Source organism: Haliotis rubra, unplaced genomic scaffold (assembly GCF_003918875.1).
Source record: "Haliotis rubra isolate DU_JTF1 unplaced genomic scaffold, ASM391887v1 Scf351, whole genome shotgun sequence".
Lineage (NCBI taxonomy): Eukaryota > Metazoa > Mollusca > Gastropoda > Lepetellida > Haliotidae > Haliotis > Haliotis rubra.
The window spans coordinates 142,266-162,058 of NW_025767026.1; the positions used below are offsets into that span (position 1 = coordinate 142,266).

General features: G+C 39.3%; 3 protein-coding genes across 5 annotated transcripts in view; all 3 read right to left on the reverse strand.

Annotated features, from left to right (window-relative positions):
* The window catches only part of LOC124285078 (transmembrane protein 198-like), a 57,072-nt gene extending 47,623 nt beyond the window's left edge, over positions 1–9,449 (reverse strand). For 2 of the 3 annotated variants that reach the window (XM_046721227.1, XM_046721221.1), the window contains exon 1: positions 9,285–9,449. The gene's annotated coding sequence lies outside the window, so the exon portion shown is untranslated. Of the gene's footprint in view, positions 1–8,710; positions 9,169–9,284 lie in introns of those variants that run through there. The other variant, XM_046721222.1, reaches the window with a different exon arrangement.
* On the reverse strand, positions 816–1,178 carry LOC124285063 (tripartite motif-containing protein 44-like). Its single transcript, XM_046721207.1, has one exon. The coding sequence runs from the start codon at positions 1,176–1,178 to the stop codon at positions 816–818; it is 363 nt and encodes a 120-aa protein (XP_046577163.1).
* On the reverse strand, positions 1,263–6,898 carry LOC124285065 (putative golgin subfamily A member 6-like protein 19). The gene is made up of 4 exons (XM_046721208.1): positions 6,892–6,898; positions 3,420–3,566; positions 2,840–3,156; positions 1,263–1,457 (listed from the first exon to the last, which is right to left on the reverse strand). The coding sequence occupies exons 1-4, from the start codon at positions 6,896–6,898 to the stop codon at positions 1,263–1,265; spliced, it is 666 nt and encodes a 221-aa protein (XP_046577164.1).
* Positions 9,450–19,793: the final 10,344 nt, after the last annotated feature.

A 19,793-nucleotide genomic window follows, 5' to 3' on the forward strand; every position in this document is an offset into this window, starting at 1 on the left:
AGAGTGAGTGAAATTACTTTTACACCGCTTTTAGCAACATTCCAGCAACATCACGGCAGGGGACACCAGAAATGGGCTTCACACATTGTACCCATGTGTCCATGTTGGACGAAAACAGAAACTGACAGAGGTCATAAATCAGAGATTGAAACTTGTCTGGAAGTATAGATCCCAATTACCTGGGTAATATACACCGTAACACCATCCCATAGCAAGACTGTACTTTATGGAGAGTCTCCCCATTAAAATACCAGACAGTTCAGCATATTCCATCTGTAACTAAAGAACAATTCCATCCAGAACCAAGCCGCTCTACATCTGATCCGGCTCAGTGAGTCCACCCTTGTAGCCCCTGTCACTCCCATCTATCAAGCTTTTAGTAAGTTTATTGCCAATCACCTGATGTGATGCTGTTCCCACAGGTGTGAGTCATTGGCGACAAAATGTCGAGTCTATAATGCATAATGGAAACTAGCCCCACGCACTGCTGACAGCCTACACTAGACTGTACTCTAGTCTCTTCTACGAGACATATCAGATATATGTTTCCTTTCAGCTTTGCACCATATGAACTAGACTGCATTCAGTCTCCTTAACACACATATCAGGTTAACTAGACTGGGCTGCTGTCTCCTCTACATATTTATCAGATAACAAGACTGGACCAGAATCTCCTCTACGAGACCAGAGGCCATATAATAATTATTATGTTATCTCTGATGAGACATATCAGATGAGACTGGGCTTTTGTTTCCCCTCAGCGGTACATCACATGAACTAGACTGCATTCAGCCTCCTCCACAATCAAGATCAGATCAACTAGACTGAGCTTCTGTCTCCTCTTCACACTTATCAGAAGAACTAGACTGGGCTTCTGTCTCCTCTTCACACTTATCAGAAGAACTAGACTGGGCTTCTGTCTCCTCTTCACACTTATCAGAAGAACTAGACTGGGCTTCTGTCTCCTCTTCACACTTATCAGAAGAACTAGACTGGGCTTCTGTCTCCTCTTCACACGTATCACAAAAACTAGACTGAGCTTCTGTCTCCTCTACACGTATCACAAAAACTAGACTTGAGCTTCTGTCTCCTCTACACGACACAAAACTAGACTGAGCTTCTGTCTCCTCTTCACACTGTATCCACAAAACTAGACTTAGCTTCTGTCCTCTACACATTATCACAAAAACTAGACTTAGCTTCTGTGCCCTCTACACGTATCACAAAAAACTAGACTGAGCTTCTGTCTCCTCTACACATTATCACAAAACTAGACTGAGCTTGTCTCCCTCTTCACACTTATCAGAAGAACTAGACTGGGCTTCTGTCTCCTCTTCACACTTATCAGAAGAACTAGACTGGGCTTCTGTCTCCTCTTCACACTTATCAGAAGAACTAGACTGGGCTTCTGTCTCCTCTACACTTATCACAAAAACTAGACTGAGCTTCTGTCTCCTCTACACGTATCACAAAAACTAGACTGAGCTTCTGTCTCCTCTTCACACGTATCACAAAAACTAGACTGAGCTTCTGTCTCCTCTACACGTATCACAAAAACTAGACTGAGCTTCTGTCTCCTCTACACCTATCACAGACTTCTTAGCTTCTCCTCTACACATCACAAAACTAGACTGAGCTTCTGTCTCCTCTACACGTATCACAAAAACTAGACTGAGCTTCTGTCTCCTCTACACGTATCCACAAAAACTAGACTGAGCTTCTGTCTCCTCTACACGTATCACAAAAACTAGACTTAGCTTCTGTCTCCTCTACACGTATCACAAAAACTAGACTGGGCTTCTGTCTCCTCTACACGTATCACAAAAACTAGACTGAGCTTCTGTCTCCTCTACACGTATCACAAAAACTAGACTGAGCTTCTGTCTCCCTCTACACATCCATCACAAAAACTAGACTGAGCTTCTGTCTCCTCTACACTATATACACAAAAACTAGACTGGGCTTCTGTCTCCTCTACACGTATCACAAAAACTAGACTGAGCTTCTGTCTCCTCTACACGTGATCACAAAAAACTAGACTGAGCTTCTGTCTACACGCATTATCACAAAAAAACTAGACAGCTTCTGTCTCTATCACAAAAACTAGACTGGGCTTCTGTCTCCTCTACACGCATTATCACAAAAACTAGACTGAGCTTCTGTCTCCTCTCACACGTATCACAAAAACTAGACTGAGCTTCTGTCTCCTCTACACGTGATCACAAAACTCACCATTAGACTGAGCTTCTGTCTCCTCTACACGTATCACAAAAACTAGACTGAGCTTCTGTCTCCTCTACACGTATATCACAAAAACTAGACTGAGCTTCTGTCTCCTCTACACGTATGCCACAAAACTAGACTGAGCTTCTGTCTCCTCTACACGTATCACAAAACTAGACTGAGCTTCTGTCTCCTCTACACGTATCACAAAACTAGACTGAGCTTCTGTCTCCTCTACACGTATCACAAAAAACTAGACTGGGCTTCTGTCTCCTCTACACGTATCCACAAAACTAGACTGGGCTTCTGTCTCCCTCTTCACCATTATCACAAAAACTAGACTGAGCTTCTGTCTCCTCTTCACACATATCACAAAACTAGACTGAGCTTCTGTCTCCTCTACACGTATCACAAAACTAGACTTAGCTTCTGTATCCTCTACACTGATATCACAAAACTAGACTGGGCTTCTGTCTCCTCTACACTTATCACAAAAAAAACTAGACTGGGCTTCTGTCTCCTCACTACATTATCACAAAAACTAGACTGGGCTTCTGTCTCCTCACCACGTATCACAAAACTAGACTGAGCTTCTGTCTCCTCTACACATTATCACAAAACTAGACTGAGCTTGTCTCCCTCTACACGTATCACAAAAACTAGACTGAGCTTCTGTCTCCTCTTCACACTTATCAGAAGAACTAGACTGAGCTTCTGTCTCCTCTTCACACTTATCAGAAGAACTAGACTGGGCTCTTGTCTCCTCTTCACACTTATCAGAAGAACTAGACTGGGCTTCTGTCTCCTCTTCACACTTATCAGAAGAACTAGACTGAGCTTCTGTCTCCTCTTCACACTTATCAGAAGAACTAGACTGGGCTTCTGTCTCCTCTTCACACTTATCAGAAGAACTAGACTGGGCTTCTGTCTCCTCTACACGTATCACAAAAACTAGACTGAGCTTCTGTCTCCTCTACACGTATCACAAAAACTAGACTGAGCTTCTGTCTCCTCTACACGTATCACAAAAACTAGACTGAGCTTCTGTCTCCTCTACACGTATCACAAAAACTAGACTGAGCTTCTGTCTCCTCTTCACACTTATCAGAAGAACTAGACTGAGCTTCTGTCTCCTCTTCACACTTATCAGAAGAACTAGACTGGGCTTCTGTCTCCTCTACACACAACAGACTCACTAGACTGGGCTTCTGTCTCCTCTTCACACTTATCAGAAGAACTAGACTGGGCTTCTGTCTCCTCTTCACACTTATCAGAAGAACTAGACTGGGCTTCTGTCTCCTCTTCACACTTATCAGAAGAACTAGACTGGGCTTCTGTCTCCTCTACACACAACAGACTCACTAGACTGGGCTTCTGTCTCCTCTACACACAACAGACTCACTAGACTGGGCTTCTGTCTCCTCTACACATATCAGAGGAACTAGACTGGGCTTTTGTCTCCCCATCACATATCAGAGGAACTAGACTGGGCTTCTACACACTTATCAGAAAAAATAGACAACTTGAATCTCCACTGTGCTACATATCACATGAACTACTGATATTTTCCTCTGAAAAATACATATATAAAATAAACACTAAACTAGACAATCAGAATGAGTATGATTTTACGCCACTTTTAGAAATATTCCAGCAAACACAGCAGGGGGCCCAGAAATGGGCTGCACACGTTGTACCCATGTGGGGAATCGAACCCGGGTCTTCGGCGTGACGAGCAAACGCTTTAATCACTAGACTACCCCACCGCCCCAGACACAGAAAGTCTAGACAGCGTACTGATCATTGATCAGTCACCTATATTATTAGCAGGACAATGGCAGACAAGCATCCAGGTAGAACAGTCTGACACTGCGTGTGTGACTAATAATCGTACATCACGCACATATAGATATAGATACTAACACAGGGCTGGGGGGTGTTCAGACATGTTGTTGAGGGTCGCTGGGTATCTTCTTTATGTGGTTAAAGCATTAACAGTTTTAGAGATCAACAGCTCAAACATCCAAACAAATATTGCTTTAACTTGTGTATAGGGTCTTATACTGGCTTGAACAGTTTTTCAATTATAACACAGCAATTGAGGTAAAATCGGGTTTAATTCAAGATAAAGCGTGTTTAGAATCCATAATAATAATCGGCTAATCAGGGCCCCATTTCACATTTCACAAATCTATACCATCATGAATTGTCCCCGCCCGTGATATTGCTGGAATATTGTAAAATACCTCCTATACCATAACATAGACTTATGACAGTGAAGCCCTAATATAGCTTTGTGAAACTGGGCCCTGTACTTACTTCCTTCTCACAGACACACTTCACGTTTCATAGGGGTGGTGGGGTACCCTAGTGGTTAAGGCGTTCGCTCATCATGCTGAAGACCCGAGTTCAATTCCCCACATGGGGACAATGTGTGAAGCCCATTTCTGGTGTCCTCCGACGTGATGTTGCTGGAATATTGCCAAAAACGGCGTAAAACCAACATCACTCACGGTTCATAACACTACTGTATTCCAGTCACTAAAATGTACTGTGATCGTGTTTCTTTTGCAGATCAGCATATATCAGCATTGTGATGATCTTGTTTTTCTTTCATCGTTACCACTGTTTTAACGATCTAGACTGTATTTACAGCCTGAATAACAACACAGCTACATTTTGGTGGCCTAGACACAATCAATTCTAGGTCAGTCCCCAACTTCTGATTTAGCTTCTACTCTTCTCAAATTCATTAAGGGTTTTTGAAACAGCTGATATACACTGTTTGTTTGTTGTTAGCGTTGCACTTAGCAATGTTGTTGCTATATGGCGGCGGTCTGTAAATAATCAAGTCTGGACCAAACAATCCAATGATCAACAGCATGAGCATCGATCTACACTATTGGGATGCGATGACATGTGTCAACCAAGCCAGCGAGCCTGACCACCCGATCCCGTTAGTCCCCTATTATGACAAGCAAGGGTTGCTGAAGATCAATTCTAACCCGGATCTTCACAGGTTTGATATACACCATTCATGATAATCAAGTAGATAAATAATATGATTTTCTCTGAATTTGTAAAAACATTTTACTATATGTTCTGAAAAGAATTAATACAAACACTGGCTCTCTTATTGTTATTGCATACAAATGGGTCTCTTTCTCGGTCAGTACACAACTTTACTATTAGTTGAGTTAATATGAATAGGCTCTAACTTCAGCATCATTTACGTGAAAAACAGCTGTATTGTTTGTAAAGAGCAATGATGGTGAACTATTTGTAGACTACACTTGACCTGAGATATATTTATCCTGAGTATATATACCTTCTCCATTCCTCCCCAAAATCAATAACAGATTGCTAACTAAGAGCGTTCCTATTTAAACAGTCTTGTGATATGCTCAACCAATGTAATGATTTCATCTTGAGAATATATTTTGAGTAAGTGAGTGAGGGAGGGAGAGATGTGTTTGAATATTCAGAATTATTTCATTGTCAAAATGCATACCAAATTACATTATCAAAATATTCGACATGCTTGATGTGAATATGCATTATTGGAAATAAATAAATATTTATATCTTTACTGCTGTCAAATTCAGACCTTTTCAAGGCATATACTAGTATTCAAACAGTATCTTCAAAGACAGACTTCAAAGACCTCTTCAAGGTATGCATTCAAAAGTGCACGTTTACATGCCCAAACTGCCAAGTTTGCGTATTTTGTGAAATTTTGACTTTAGAACTGTATCTTTATGTTCTAGTGGGCTTTCACTAACTACTAATTAACGACCAACTACCAACTGCCATTTGACAACATCTGCAATCCCCAAGCAGTCAGCTGTTGGAGGGGCATGGTCTGCTAATGGCATCATTAGTGTATCAGAACCTCCATCATACAGTACAGGCATGTTAGCCATCAATCGCCACGGATACATCAGCATCACCGGGGGATGAGGGAACAGAACAGGCAGCTGACTAAGCTGTATTTATTATAACTCTTTATACCTAATCCAAAACTAACAACATTACAGGTCTGAAACATTTAACAGTAGATGATTTTTATTTTTCCTATACTTTTAAGAAAAGCAAAAAAATTATTCATTTAATTATATATATATATTATATATATATATATTTATATATTATATATTTTTTAATTTATTTTATTATTATTTATTATTATTATTTTTGGTTATTATTATTTTTTATTTTAGTATTTTTTATTAATTTATTTATTTTATTATTTTGTTTTTATTTATTTATGGTTTATTGTTTTTGTTTTGGGGTTTTTTTTGGGGTTAATACAGTGATATGAAGATATTATTTATATCAGTTACTATCCGTTTTAAAAAATATCCTTTATTTTAGTAGCTTCACTACATGAAGAGCCTCATTGACCCTGAACTTTTAACAAGCATAAAACATAGAAAATGGAAGGTGGAAACTTTAAAAACTGTTTTGTCCATATTTTTATCACCCATGTATATCCTCAATATCTGGATGAATAGAACAGTGTTGTAATTCTCTTATTTAGGTTTTCATTTCGGCTGATGCTGGGAGCTGAACAGTGTAATAATGTTACTCTGTGACAGTTGAAGTCTACCCCTCATTGTTGGCTGTGGATGGACGTTGCAGAGGATATTCTTAGGTGATCATATTTACCCCTCATGTCGACCTTCATTAAAGGCTAAGGATGAAAGTGTAAAGATTATGATTATATAATTCTGTGACTGTCCATCTGCCTCTCATATACACACTCAAATTTGTCTGAGGAAGAAACCAAAGACATCATTCAACTATGTCTACCCCTCATGCAGACCCTCAATCTGTCTTAATATGGCAGTTCAGACACCAATGATATGAATCTATTACTGTGTCTACCCCTCATGCAGACCCTCAGTTTTCTCTTAGGATAGAGGCTGAGACACCAATGATGAAATTCTCTTAATGTGTCTACCCCTCGTGTAGACCCTCAATTTTCTCTAAGATGGAAGTTCAGACACCAATGATGTAATTCTCTTACTGTGTCTACCCCTCAAGCAGACCCTCAATTTTCTCTAAGATGGAAGTTCAGACACCAATGATGTAATTCTCTTACTGTGTCTACCCCTCATGAAGACCCTCAGTTTTCTCCAAGGATGGCAGTAACAGTTCATGGCATCAAGACAGCGATGATGTCACTGTGAGCTTGGGGAGTTGTGATTAAATTGGGCAAAATTGATTTTACAAAAAGAAATGAAATGTCCTTTGTGCAGCAGAACCATAAGCGTCTTTGTTCCAGATGATGGACACACAATTAACAATTTTAAAACTAAAACTATACTTCCTAAAAGTACACATACTTGAACTAACATAAAGTCTTCAACATGCTTAAGATCATATCATTAAAACATTTAAAGCAGATCTACAAAGGAACACATCTGCTGTCCACTGCATATATGAAGCACTATCAACACGATTGGTTGTTAAGCTGAGTTCATGAGTTTGTGTGTGCGAGTGTTTGTAATATCTCCTACAGTTTTGAAACTGCTGATTATGTGATTTAGACTTTAAATCTATTACTTAAGAATGGTTTAAAAATATTTTTGGCATCAACCTTAAACAAAACTGAAAATATGATTTAATTATTTCTATATTTTATACAACATACAAAAAAAATACAAGACTAACATGCCAGGTTACAATGCAATATTTTGTGACAACATTTAGTACAAAAACTACAGAAACAGTTCCAATGTTTTTATTTCATTTCCCCCAACATATTAACATAACTTATAAATGAAATTGATTTCCCAAATGTCTGGATCTATACCTAGGATCACCCTGTTGGTGTGTAATACTAAACACGTCAGGCTATATACAATTGTGGCATGTCATCTGTTGTCGCTCAGACAGGAAAATATATGACATTTCCAGAATATCAAACTGACTACCATTAACACTGATATAACTCTGGGATATATATTTAACCCCTAATGTGACATAAGCTGGAATTTGTGCTTGAGGGAGATGTTACAATCCAATCCGTCTGCTACAGGAAGCAGAACAAGGGGACCTTTCCACTTATAAGTTGTCTTTTTGGAACACTTTTTTGATACAAAATACCACCACGATAAAAGCTTTTCAGAGTGCAAGCCTAACTCAAGCATATGCCGGATCTAACAAGATATTTTGAAAACTCCTTTTTTAGACATAATGTAATTTTCTATGTGAAAAGAAATGTTCAGGCAGTGAGTCTCCTATATCTGTCCAGTGGTGAAGAACGGTTTCTTTCTGACTCATTGAAAAAAACGAGAACTCTACATGACTCAGAATTCAAAGATATTCTGATATCATTTGTTCTCTGTCCTGCTGAAAAATCTCAACGTGAGAAACAACAGATACATTACATTTGAAGATAAGCATGATTTTGTAATGATATCAATAATATGATTCGATATCGTCATATTTTCTTGGAGCTGTAACTAAAACAAAGACATACCTTGTATACAGGAAATGATCAATTTCCTGCTAACTCCACAGTCCAACAACACAATTGTCTGATCCAAGACACGGAAATCAAACAGATTCTACGAACATGCACAGCTGACAATTCCAGAAAACATATCTCCAGATTTGAATCTTCCTTCAAAGCAGATCTGTCTGACACAGCCTGATGTAACCGTTGTAATTTTCAAACTGGTATTAATTCTGGCAGAGGAGAAAACCTCTGCTCACATACGGTTCCCATTACCCACTGACAGCCTGCCCAGCACACACAGGCTTGTGAGCGTGTCAGAATCTTTCCCACTTCCTGTATAAACGTTTGAAACCTGTGTGTGGACGGTGAGGACCTCAGCTTAGATACACGGACAGGACTCAAACAAACGAACATATGACGACCAGGACAGTTTTCACATAGCCATGCCACACAACATACAGACACTATCACAGCCAACATACACAACCTATATTTTTGTCAGATGAGATAGAAATCTGGGCCATTATCCAAAGATTTATCTAACCTGCCACAAAAGCCTACACCTCTCAGGTAATGGGTTCAGTGTCTGCCTTACCTGGCCATTATGGAGGTGATGGGATGAATGGTTGACAGGCGAGCTCCGACACCCAATGTAGCGGAACAGTCTCTGTCAATGCATTAGCCTAGATAGGAAGACAGGCTGCTAACTGGCTTGTCATTGATCAATCCTCCACGATACTCCACAGCGTGTGTTCAGTGAGAGCTTCACTCACCAGAAGCCACAGCTCGCCTGCCAACGTGACTCTCACGGCCAAATAACTACTTCCTGACTAATAATATATGTAATCCTGGGAGAATTACTGTAATTAGGGTTTCTGACAATAATCATGTTTCTATTGAGTATTATTCTTCGGTGTTTGAAAATAAGCATGAACATTATTGGATAAAAGTCATATCGACATGTGAAAAATTAAAAGGGCACAGATTAATAACCTATATGAGCAACCCTCAAGTATCCCAGCCGACCCCTTTCTTACACTATCTTCACCACCACAACACACAGTCATGTAGGACTTGTGTAACTCCCTGGGTAATTGTCCAAATCAACAAATTTCTAGAGTAACAAATCTTGTGTATGTAATATAGTTCCTCCAAGAAACTAAACACATTTAAACATTATTAGCTTATGGACAGTGAATTAAATGGACAATTAAAGTTCTTATCAGTAGCACATGAAATAATTGTACTCAAATAAACACTGTGCATATTATGTGACAGTTGCTAAGGTGCTCTAATTGTACTTTCTATGGTGTTTACTATTCATCGCAAATGGAGAGCAATTTATAGCAAAGACCACACATATCTATATGATCTCTGTTTAAAGTAATTGTCCAGGTAGAACATTATAGTCAGCATAATCACACATAGAATAATATCCTATAGTCTGTCTCTATATTTTCCCTTCTGCCAAACCCCACATGGGTACAATGTGAAGCCCATTTCTGGTGTCCCCGCCATTGATATAGCTGGAATATTGTTAAGCGGTAAAACTGAACTCACTCACTCCCTTCTGCCAAGCCCTTCCTGCAGTGGTAAAGCCCTAAATGAAGCAAGTCTAAAAATTCCCTGAATCTCCCATCTCACTGTGGCTCCTTTTCAATTCAAAAGCAATTATTTGTTTCTATCAAAGAATATTTTCAGATGTAACACATGTTATATTTGGGATTACAATTTCTTAGTAAAGTACAGATTCTAGTTCTTTGTGTGCTGGCGACTAGGTGCCCGACGCTGAGGGTGTGGGTTCGAATCCCGGATGAGACTCAACCCCAAAAGTACTAGAATCTGTACTTTACTAAGAAAGTGTAATCCCAAGTATAACATATGTTACATCTGACCACTTTCTATATGGCATTGTGTATTTCATAACTTTCGGCCGTGGGAGCCGTGCCAATTAACACCTATCAGAGGGGTACACAAAGTCCGCAGTCTAGACTACCAGTTGTCCGACTTCCATTTTTGTGGAAGCCGCAGTGGCTGAGCGGTCTAGGCGTCTGACTTTGTGTGCTGGCGATTAGGTGCCTGACTCTGAGGGTGTGGGTTCGAATCCCGGATGAGACTCAACCCCAAAAGTACTAGAATCTGTACTTTACTGAAAAAGTGTAATCCCAAATATAACATATGTTACATTTGACCACTTTCTAAACTGGCATTGTGTATTTCATATATTTTCAGAGACTAAGCATTGATCTAATTATCCTACTGTGACACATATTTGCAGTTTCTGGCTTTAGTTTATCTAGGAGAGCACATATATCCAATCATATCATTGTGAATTTCCGAAATAATGTTATTCATAAGTGAGGACTATCTTTCATTCACCATATTTATACAAAACATAGTGTTGAGTGTCCAGATGGGCTGTGACAGTCCCTGATGGGGGATACCAGGCGTGACAAGTTGGGTGACAAGTTGGGTCACATGGTCAAGTGGGCGGGTCAAACAAAGAAGAGGGCAACAGCCTGATATTGTCCCTGGGAACAGACAAGGTGTTGTAAGGCAGGTCGGAACAAGATGATGTGGGATCACAGGACAGGGCAAAACAAGGTGTTGTAAGGCAGGTCGGAACAAGGTGATGTGGAATAACAAACAGGACAGGGCTTACAAGGGCAAGACGGCACCAGTTACTCACAATATACTGAGCAAAATACGTTAGGGATCACGAGTGAGTGAGTGAGTTAATATTTAACATCACATCGTAGGGATAATGAATATTTGGGGTATTTTTTATGAAACTGTGTGCTCCATCCCCACAAAGAGTATTTCCCCAAAGTTATGATCTCTGATCATATTTGAGATATTTTGTATTTCTTCACAAGTTGTCATTTACACAAGTCTGGAAAGATTTTAAGGCATTCAGTATATTTCTATCTCCTGGAACAAGTCTGTAAGTTAATATCTTTAAAAAGTTTAGTTTTTTCATATAATAAGGTGCTGTTTCATGTAACTTGTACCTTTTGTGCTTAACCCCAAGTGTGTAACATGTTGCATAAACACACAACAGCGATATGCGTGGGTGAGTGAATATGGTTTTACACCGCTCTTAGCAATATTCCAGCAATATCATGGCGGGGGACACCCAAAATGGGTTCACACATTGTACCCATGTGGGAAATCGAACCCAGGTCTTCAGCGTAATGAGCGGACGCTTTAAGCACTAGGCTTCCCCACCGCTAAAACATAGCGCTTTTCCATACATCATTATGAGCTTAAAATATGAATATCACATAAAGTACCAACCCACGAATCACAGACAAAAGAGTAAAATTAGGGGAGTTAAATCAGGATCATCATATTCTGGGTCCCGTTCCTGAAAGTGATCGTAGCACTACGACAGTCGTAAGTCTATGCTAAAGTATGGGCGTTACGATTATCTTAGAGCTAAGATCGCTTTGAGGAACAAGGTCCTGGTGTGAATAAGGGATGCAACTCTGCATTGCAACTTGAGTGAGTGAGTGAGTGAGTTTAGTTTACGCCGCTTTTAGCAATATTCCTGCAATATCACGGCAGGGGACACCAGAAATGGGTTTCACACATTGTACCAATGTGGGGAATCGAACCCGGATCTTCGGGATGACGAGCTCACGCTTTAACCACTAGGCTCCCCCACGGCCCCCACTGCAACTTGAAGTACAGGCCCAGTAACCAAGCAATTGGTAGTTTCTAATTTAGCCTTTTCTGATTCTTTGTAGACAGCTCTGAAAAAGCACAAAATGTGTCATGGGTTGCTGTGTTGTAAGCGTGGTCGCTGTATGACACATTGAGGTGGAATGACAAGGTGTACAAACATCAAGTACATCAATACTTTAGCACTTGCCACCCCAATAGGCAAACTCGGAATGGTCTCTCGACCATAGCGAGAAAACGGTCATGCATGGCATCATTGTGAATCGAACATGAGTTATCAGAATAACTATCCTATCAACCCTGACAGAACTCGCCAAATGAACAAAATTTCAAAAGCGTAAGTATTCATTAGCTTAATTGAAACACAGCAGTTCAAACCAAGATATTCACTCCTAAAGCAAAGCCGAACCTTGGAATAAGCGTAACCATGACAACATGAAGCTAAAGCAATCTCTATACTCTCCTTCCTGAAATATATCATGTTTGAACCTACAATCGTGATGTTCATGACGATTTGGTGATTAAATTATTTCCTTGACCAAACACCATAATCTTACTGCCCTCAATTCGATCTCGATCCTGATACATCAATCCAGTCAAATTCCAATAACACCTCCACCATTGTGTTTCAACTCCAAAACAAACACACTTATTTGGAGCAAAATTACAAATCAAGTCATGAAGTTGCCGAGTAATTAAGATCCATCACGCTGAGCTTCCTGTCACTGTGATGGAATCATAGAGATAAACACCGAAATTGGTCAGAAGCTCAACGTTCATTGTGCTAATAACCAAAATTGAAGCCCCTCCCTTGGCTGGAGTAGGCCCTGAGTTTCAACATGGTGTACATCCTTCGTTATTGATTTTGTATGCAATTACCCAAGCAATAAATAAAAGGATAAAGCCGTAAAGGATCAATATGTCTTACTGCTCCTTGCTGGCTACATCATTATAAGGCTATTCAAACTATGTACACTTACGTTACGCAGCAGTTCAACACCAGTTGATGGCGGACAAAGGAAAGACATTAGGCTGAGCAAAATCACGTGGTTTTTATTACCCCATTGGGAGGCAAATGTAACTTTTTCAGTCGTAGTATTTATGACAAAACAAAAACATGAAAATATATTACAAGTGATTCGGTGGCATTTGATTGGCTGACCAAAACATATTCTTGTGTTAGTGTGTTCATGTACACGTTACTACTGTTTCTTACATGGCTGATAATTGAATGGGTGGAGTTTATTTTATATTTATCTGTTTTTATTCCATTTAAAGTTGCATGTATAAACAGTTACATCATCAAGTTAGTACAACATTGTAAACACACATGAGGGTGTACATATATAGATAGTCAGCTAGGTGAAAATGTTATAACTGTCGTTAGTTTCAGTGAGTCAAATTGCATGTGTGTGTGAATTAAAATGTCAGAGTATGGTATCTAAGTGATGCCATTTTCTGGTAAAACAACTAAATTTATTATTTTTCATTGCAATAAACCTTTTGATACAGCGTATCTCTTAAACCAACATGAGAAATGAATGGGTGGAGTTTGTGTTGTGCAATTGATCTGAAACAATGTCAGCCATGCCCCTTCTTCTCAAATAAAGACATTATACTAAAAGAGCAATTGCCAGAACACTGATTTATTCATTCCCTCCCTGGATCCAAATCCAAATCTAACCGAACTATTACTTTAATTCAAACCCGTTCTTCAGCAAACTCTAGGATGCCAACAAATCACACAGCTGAAGCAATTTTCTTGACTTGTGGTAGAATCATGACAACTCAATGTTTGGCAAAACAGGCATGACTTATTTGCAGGAGTCAATGTCCTTGCTAAGTCCTTTATGAAATATTGATTTGTTTCTCTAACTCTGGGGCAGCAAAGTGCACTACGTCTCTCCCCCAGAATAAAGCTCAATTCAAAACTGTTACCCATCGTGGCTTTCCTTGGGCAAAACAAACAACAATTAGCTTGTGTTATTGCTGATAGGGGGCGCTGGAGTAGCCTAGTGATTAAAGCATTCGTTCAACACGATGAAGACCTGGTTTGATTCCCCAAATGGGCATGTGTGAAACTCATTTCTGCTGTCTTATTGTTGAACAAATTTGATAAATGCAACATAAAACCAACCTCACAAATGAACTGCTGATGGCTAGGAGTGATTGTCAGAGACATTTTACTGCAATCATATTGTAAAAATAAAAGAATATGTTTGGTTTAACACTGATTTAAACAATACGTAACATGTCAACCAGAAGAGATCCAAAAGTGGAACAGGTCTTCAATGTTTGATTCTAACAAACCTTGAAACATAATCAGGATGAATTCTGATATGAACCTTGAAATGTTTCTCACATGTTCAGGTACTCCACTTCATGAACTTCAGTCATGTAAGATGATTGGGCCACCCAATACATGTGTTTCTGGCAGGGGCAGTTTACCACTGCAGCAGTTATCCCATGGGTAACATGCTACAAAAATAATCTCTCTGTGTGTGTGTGCGTGTATGCGTGTGTGTTGTGCGTGTGTGTGTGTGTGTGTGTGTGTGTGTGTGTGTGTGTGTGTGTGTGTGTGTGTGTGTGTGTGTGAATTCTAGGAAGGTCATTCACATTGTACAGGCTACTCCATAACAATCATAATAATCATCACCCACCCCACCCATAAATTATGAATGGTCCATTAATCTTCGTATAGAATAGCAAGTCTAGATTTCTTCAGGTTGGAATCTCCATGGAAAGTGGGTCTCCTTTTCAGTTTAAATGAGAATTATCTGTCTCGATCAAAATTATACACATTGAGAGATTAAAAGTTAATCTTGGACCAGTCATGATGGCATTGTCTTTTGGGTCTGTGTGTTGTTTCTCTTACATGGTCCTGGATGAGTGAGTGAGTTTTTAGTTTTACGCCGCTTTTAGCAATATTCCAGCAACATCATGGCAGGGAACACCATAAACAGGCTTCATACATTGTACCCATGTGGGGAATCGAACCTGGGTCTTCAGTGTGATGAGCAAACACGTTGGGACCAGTAAAAAATGCCGGTATAGAGGGCGTGCCGGTTTGGAGAACTTTTCTTGAATTAACTAGTTTCTACCGGGACTAAATTCTAGTGCCGATATTGAGAGCAGGCCGGATTGGATGGCTGCCGGTTTAGAGGGCTTCCACTGTATAACCATCTGACTGACTGACTGAGTTTAGTTTTACGCCGCTTTTAGCAATATTCCAGCAATATCACGGCAGGGGACACCAGAAATGGGCTTAACACATTGTGCCCATGTGGGGAATCGAACCCGGGTCTTCGGCGTGAAGAGCCAACGCTTTAACCACTAGGCTACCCCACCGGCCCTTTATAACCATCTGATAAGCATCTACAATTTAGGACCATTCCACAAAGCGATTTCAATAAATAATAAATGTACATCTGTGAATCTAGTTTTGACACTGACAGTATCTCCCTTTCTTTAACATTGACTTAAGACATTAAGTTTTACAAGATTTGAAACATTGACGCATTCTAAAATCATACAAATTTAGAATGGATGCAAAAAGATTAATCGATTTGCATGTCCTGGTGGATCTAAAAAGGTTAACTTGTTTATTACAACGGATCAAAATTACAGACTTCTTGTTACATGTAACTGACATTTCTATTCTGGCAAAAAATATAACAAAAGCTCAAAGTATCAGAAGACTTTCTTCAATCTGAAATTGAAATCGATGTCTATACTTGGCCTCATGTAGGTGATATGTTCAAACCTACGAAAACATTGGACATGCTCATGATGCAAAAACATTACTACAGAGCGTGAGCCTGACTAGATCCAGGAGATCCAGACAATCCTTGATGACAGTCAGAGGTTTCTGAACTCAGTCCCAGTTCTCATTCATCACAGCGTGTGTCATACTGTGACCTTGCTGTCAATATGTGAGCAAGAAAACATCACAACAACTAGGACCATTCATATGCAATCCATCAACTTAATCACATAACAAGGTCATGTATCTGTTCAAAACACAGACACAGCTGTTCTGTCACCAGAATAGTAATATCGCTGTCATCAATACTCCAGTACTCCAGTACTCGGGTATCTCCACTGGCTGCCGGTCAAGGAACAGATACATCATAAATGAGCATGTTGACCTCTACGCCGCACTCAGCAATATTCCAGCTGTATGGCTGGTGTCTGTAAATAATCGAGTCTGGACCAGACAATCCAGTGATCAACAGCATGAGCATCGACCTGCACAATTGGGAACAGATGACATGTGTGAACCAAGTCAGCGAGCCTGACCACCCGATCCTGTTAGCCGCCTCTTACGACAAGCGTAGGTTACTGAAGATCAATATTCTTATCCGGACCTTCACGGGTCGACACATCATAAGATCCTCACCCTCACATATCAGTGTATCAATGATACAGCTCCTGGTTATCTGTGTGATCTAGTAGAAGACTATGTCCCTACAAGAGCTCTCCATTCCAGTGATCAAATGCTACTAAAGGTCCTCAACATCAAGCACAAGACATTTGGCGGAAGATCCTTCGCATACTAGTATCTTGTTTATGTAGTTTATAGAATATTGTCACTGTTTCTGCATGGAACACTTGCACAATAAAAATATCTTATTTTATCTTATCTTATAACGCTGCCGTTGAATGGAACGCTCTCCCATTTGATCTGAAATCAACTCCAACTCTAACTTGTTTCAAGAAGCATCTACCTGTTCAAGACCTACCTGTTCAATAGAAATGGATTGTAAACATGTGATATCTATGAACTCTGTTAGCGCTTTGAGCACACTTTGGTGTGGAGTTAAGCGTAATATAAGAATCCATATTGTTATTACTGTTAAAGAAATACTATATCCTCTACTACTGTATATCTTAAGAATAAAATATACAAGACTTGGCTTGGAAAATTACACCCTTGGTTAAGATGATTATTGTGTATACTTTTTATCTCAACAGAAGTCAGTGAGTGAGGGAGTATGGTTTAACGCCACTTTAAGCAATATTCCAGTAATATGAATGCGTGGAACACCAGAAATGGGCTTCACACATTGTACCCATGTGGGGAATCGAACCCGGGTCTGCAGGATGACGAGCGGATGCTTTAACCACTGGGCTATCCCAACGCCCTTCTCAAGAGAAGAAAAGGTTTATATACAATTCATACTTGTACTGCTGGTTTTCCCTGCCAGGGATCATTGAGTACAACAGGGTTAAACGTGTAGTTTAATCAGTGTATAAGTCAGGCTTATCTTAAACTTTATAAGTTTACTGACTCCTAAAAAAATATATATGGGAAAAAAATATGGAAAACTTACAAGTAGTTAATTTTTATAACACCAACAAAAAATAAGAAAAACGCTGGCTAGAAACCTCATTTACTGTCACCATCTGTAAAAATTGATTCATTTTGTATTTTGAAATATAATAATCATGATAATAACACCCGTTGCAAGGACATGTGTCGACGTTATGTTGTGTAAAAGAAAATTCATTCCAACTTAACATTTTGAAGAAATGAGAAAATACATATTTAAACTTGAACAATGAAATATATTTTTCTGAAATACTTGCTAGTTTTACATAAAAGCTTAAATATTACTAGTCTTTGCTCAGTAGTTGCATGAATTGGTTAAAACTTTCTTACTTGTATAAAGGCTATTTGCCTTAACTAAATATTGCAAGACTTGCTTAAAAATTGCTTGCCTTGCTTAAAAATGGTTTGTTTCACATAAAAATTGCTCGTCTTGCCTCAGGGTCCTGCTGAATCTTCTGTAACCAATTACTCTTTCAATCAAAGACTTGTCAGACTCGTGTGATGGATAGATAAAATATACCAAGTTCATCTTCACAGCCATTCAATAAATCGGCAAAAGTAGGGGAAAACAAATATCAAGATTTACGTATTACCTGAACGTTTTTCAATGATTCAGCAGCCAGCCAGCCCCGGTCCCATCAAGCACAAAGGAATCTCCCTCTTTCAAACTTGAAACTTGCAGCTCGGTCAGTTCATCTGACAATAATTCTTCTCAGATGAACATCCAGATCGACTGCCAAGTTCATCTGCCAATACTTCTGTAGTGGGCGTCCAGATCGACTGTAAGTCTTTGCAATGATTTCCAGAGACTGACAGTTGAAGAAATCACAAAATGATGGTCAGAAAATCCACACTGGAATCATCTGAATCAATATCACCAAGGACTGTAGACATCCCTGCCTGCACAATCCATTCACAAGACCACTATGTACACCCCGCTCTATGGGAACAGATAGGGAGAGAAGGCATCCCTCTCAGAACACCTCAAAAAGTAACAGAGGAAATTATTTGGGTCTGAGTTGAGAATATTCTATTTTTTGTCCGATTTGACTTCAATAACCTGTTGAAGAGAGAAGACTTAGTTTCAACTTAGTTCAATCCGACAAACAGAAAGCCAAGATGGAACTTTTCCCCCAATACCCAGTCAAGCAGATGGTGTTTGCTGTCTCAACAATTGTACAACCAGGTGAGGTTTAGGAAGTTAAAAGATTACAAGAATCACTGACCTCTCGGCCACAACATTCTCCCACTGTGTTTGCCCTCCAGCTGATCTCTTGGTCTGTGTTTACAGTGGTCAGCCAGGAGTTGGCTTACACCATGGACAGAAATAGCCCCAGGCAACTTGCCTTCACTGGGGAAGCCCCCAATCAATGGACTCCATCATTGGGGACTGTCTCATAACATAAATGTGCATTTGTTTCTGCTTGGATTCAGGGCTGGATTTTGGCCTGTTCGTTCCTTCTGGGAAATGAGTAGAATTTATTAGATTTAGTGGATTTGTTATTCAACATCTTCTCTGTAGATGAAAGGCAACAGAGTAGGGGATGATTCACAGCTACAAACAAAATTCATTGTTCAAAATAACACAAAATTTTATAATTTACATTCAGAATTTCTGGATTCTAGTGATGTGAAGGGGTTTCAAGAGATAATGCATTTCACTTGAAAAGGGTAGGGCATTCATCTACAGTTTATGGAAAACTATCGATTTAGACTGATTAGCGATAAAATATATGAGAAGTAACACTTAGTAAAAATGTGAAAAAGATTAAAAGAAATAAACATATGTAACATCACTGGTGACACAAGAACAAAATGGTGATTTACAACAATTTACAATTTGTAAATATCATATTTACAACAACAAAATTCCCAATTTGTAAAGATGATCTTTCCAAAATTGTAAATGTCTTGTAACCTCATTTTTACAAATTGTAAATATCTTGTAAGCTTCATCTTTACAAAATTGTAAATGTCTTGTAAACCACATCTTTACAAGACATTTACAAGCTTGAAGATATGAACATTTTTCCCAGTGTGAGTTGTTACATATTTATGACAGGATCACAAACAGGGCTGTGTCATGAC

What these genes read in the sequence shown, in the direction of transcription:
- LOC124285065 (XM_046721208.1), bottom strand. An exon ending in GGAGACAGAAGCCCAGTCTA is followed by an intron (nt 3,157 to 3,419) that starts GTGAGTCTGTTG and finishes TGATACGTGTAG; the next exon opens with AGGAGACAGAAGCCCAGTCT. An exon ending in GACAAGCTCAGTCTAGTTTT is followed by an intron (nt 1,458 to 2,839) that starts GTGATAATGTGT and finishes TGATACGTGTAG; the next exon opens with AGGAGACAGAAGCTCAGTCT.
- LOC124285063 (XM_046721207.1), bottom strand. Translation starts at nt 1,178, where the DNA reads ATGTGTAGAGGACAGAAGCTAAGTCTAGTTTTGTGGATACAGTGTGAA.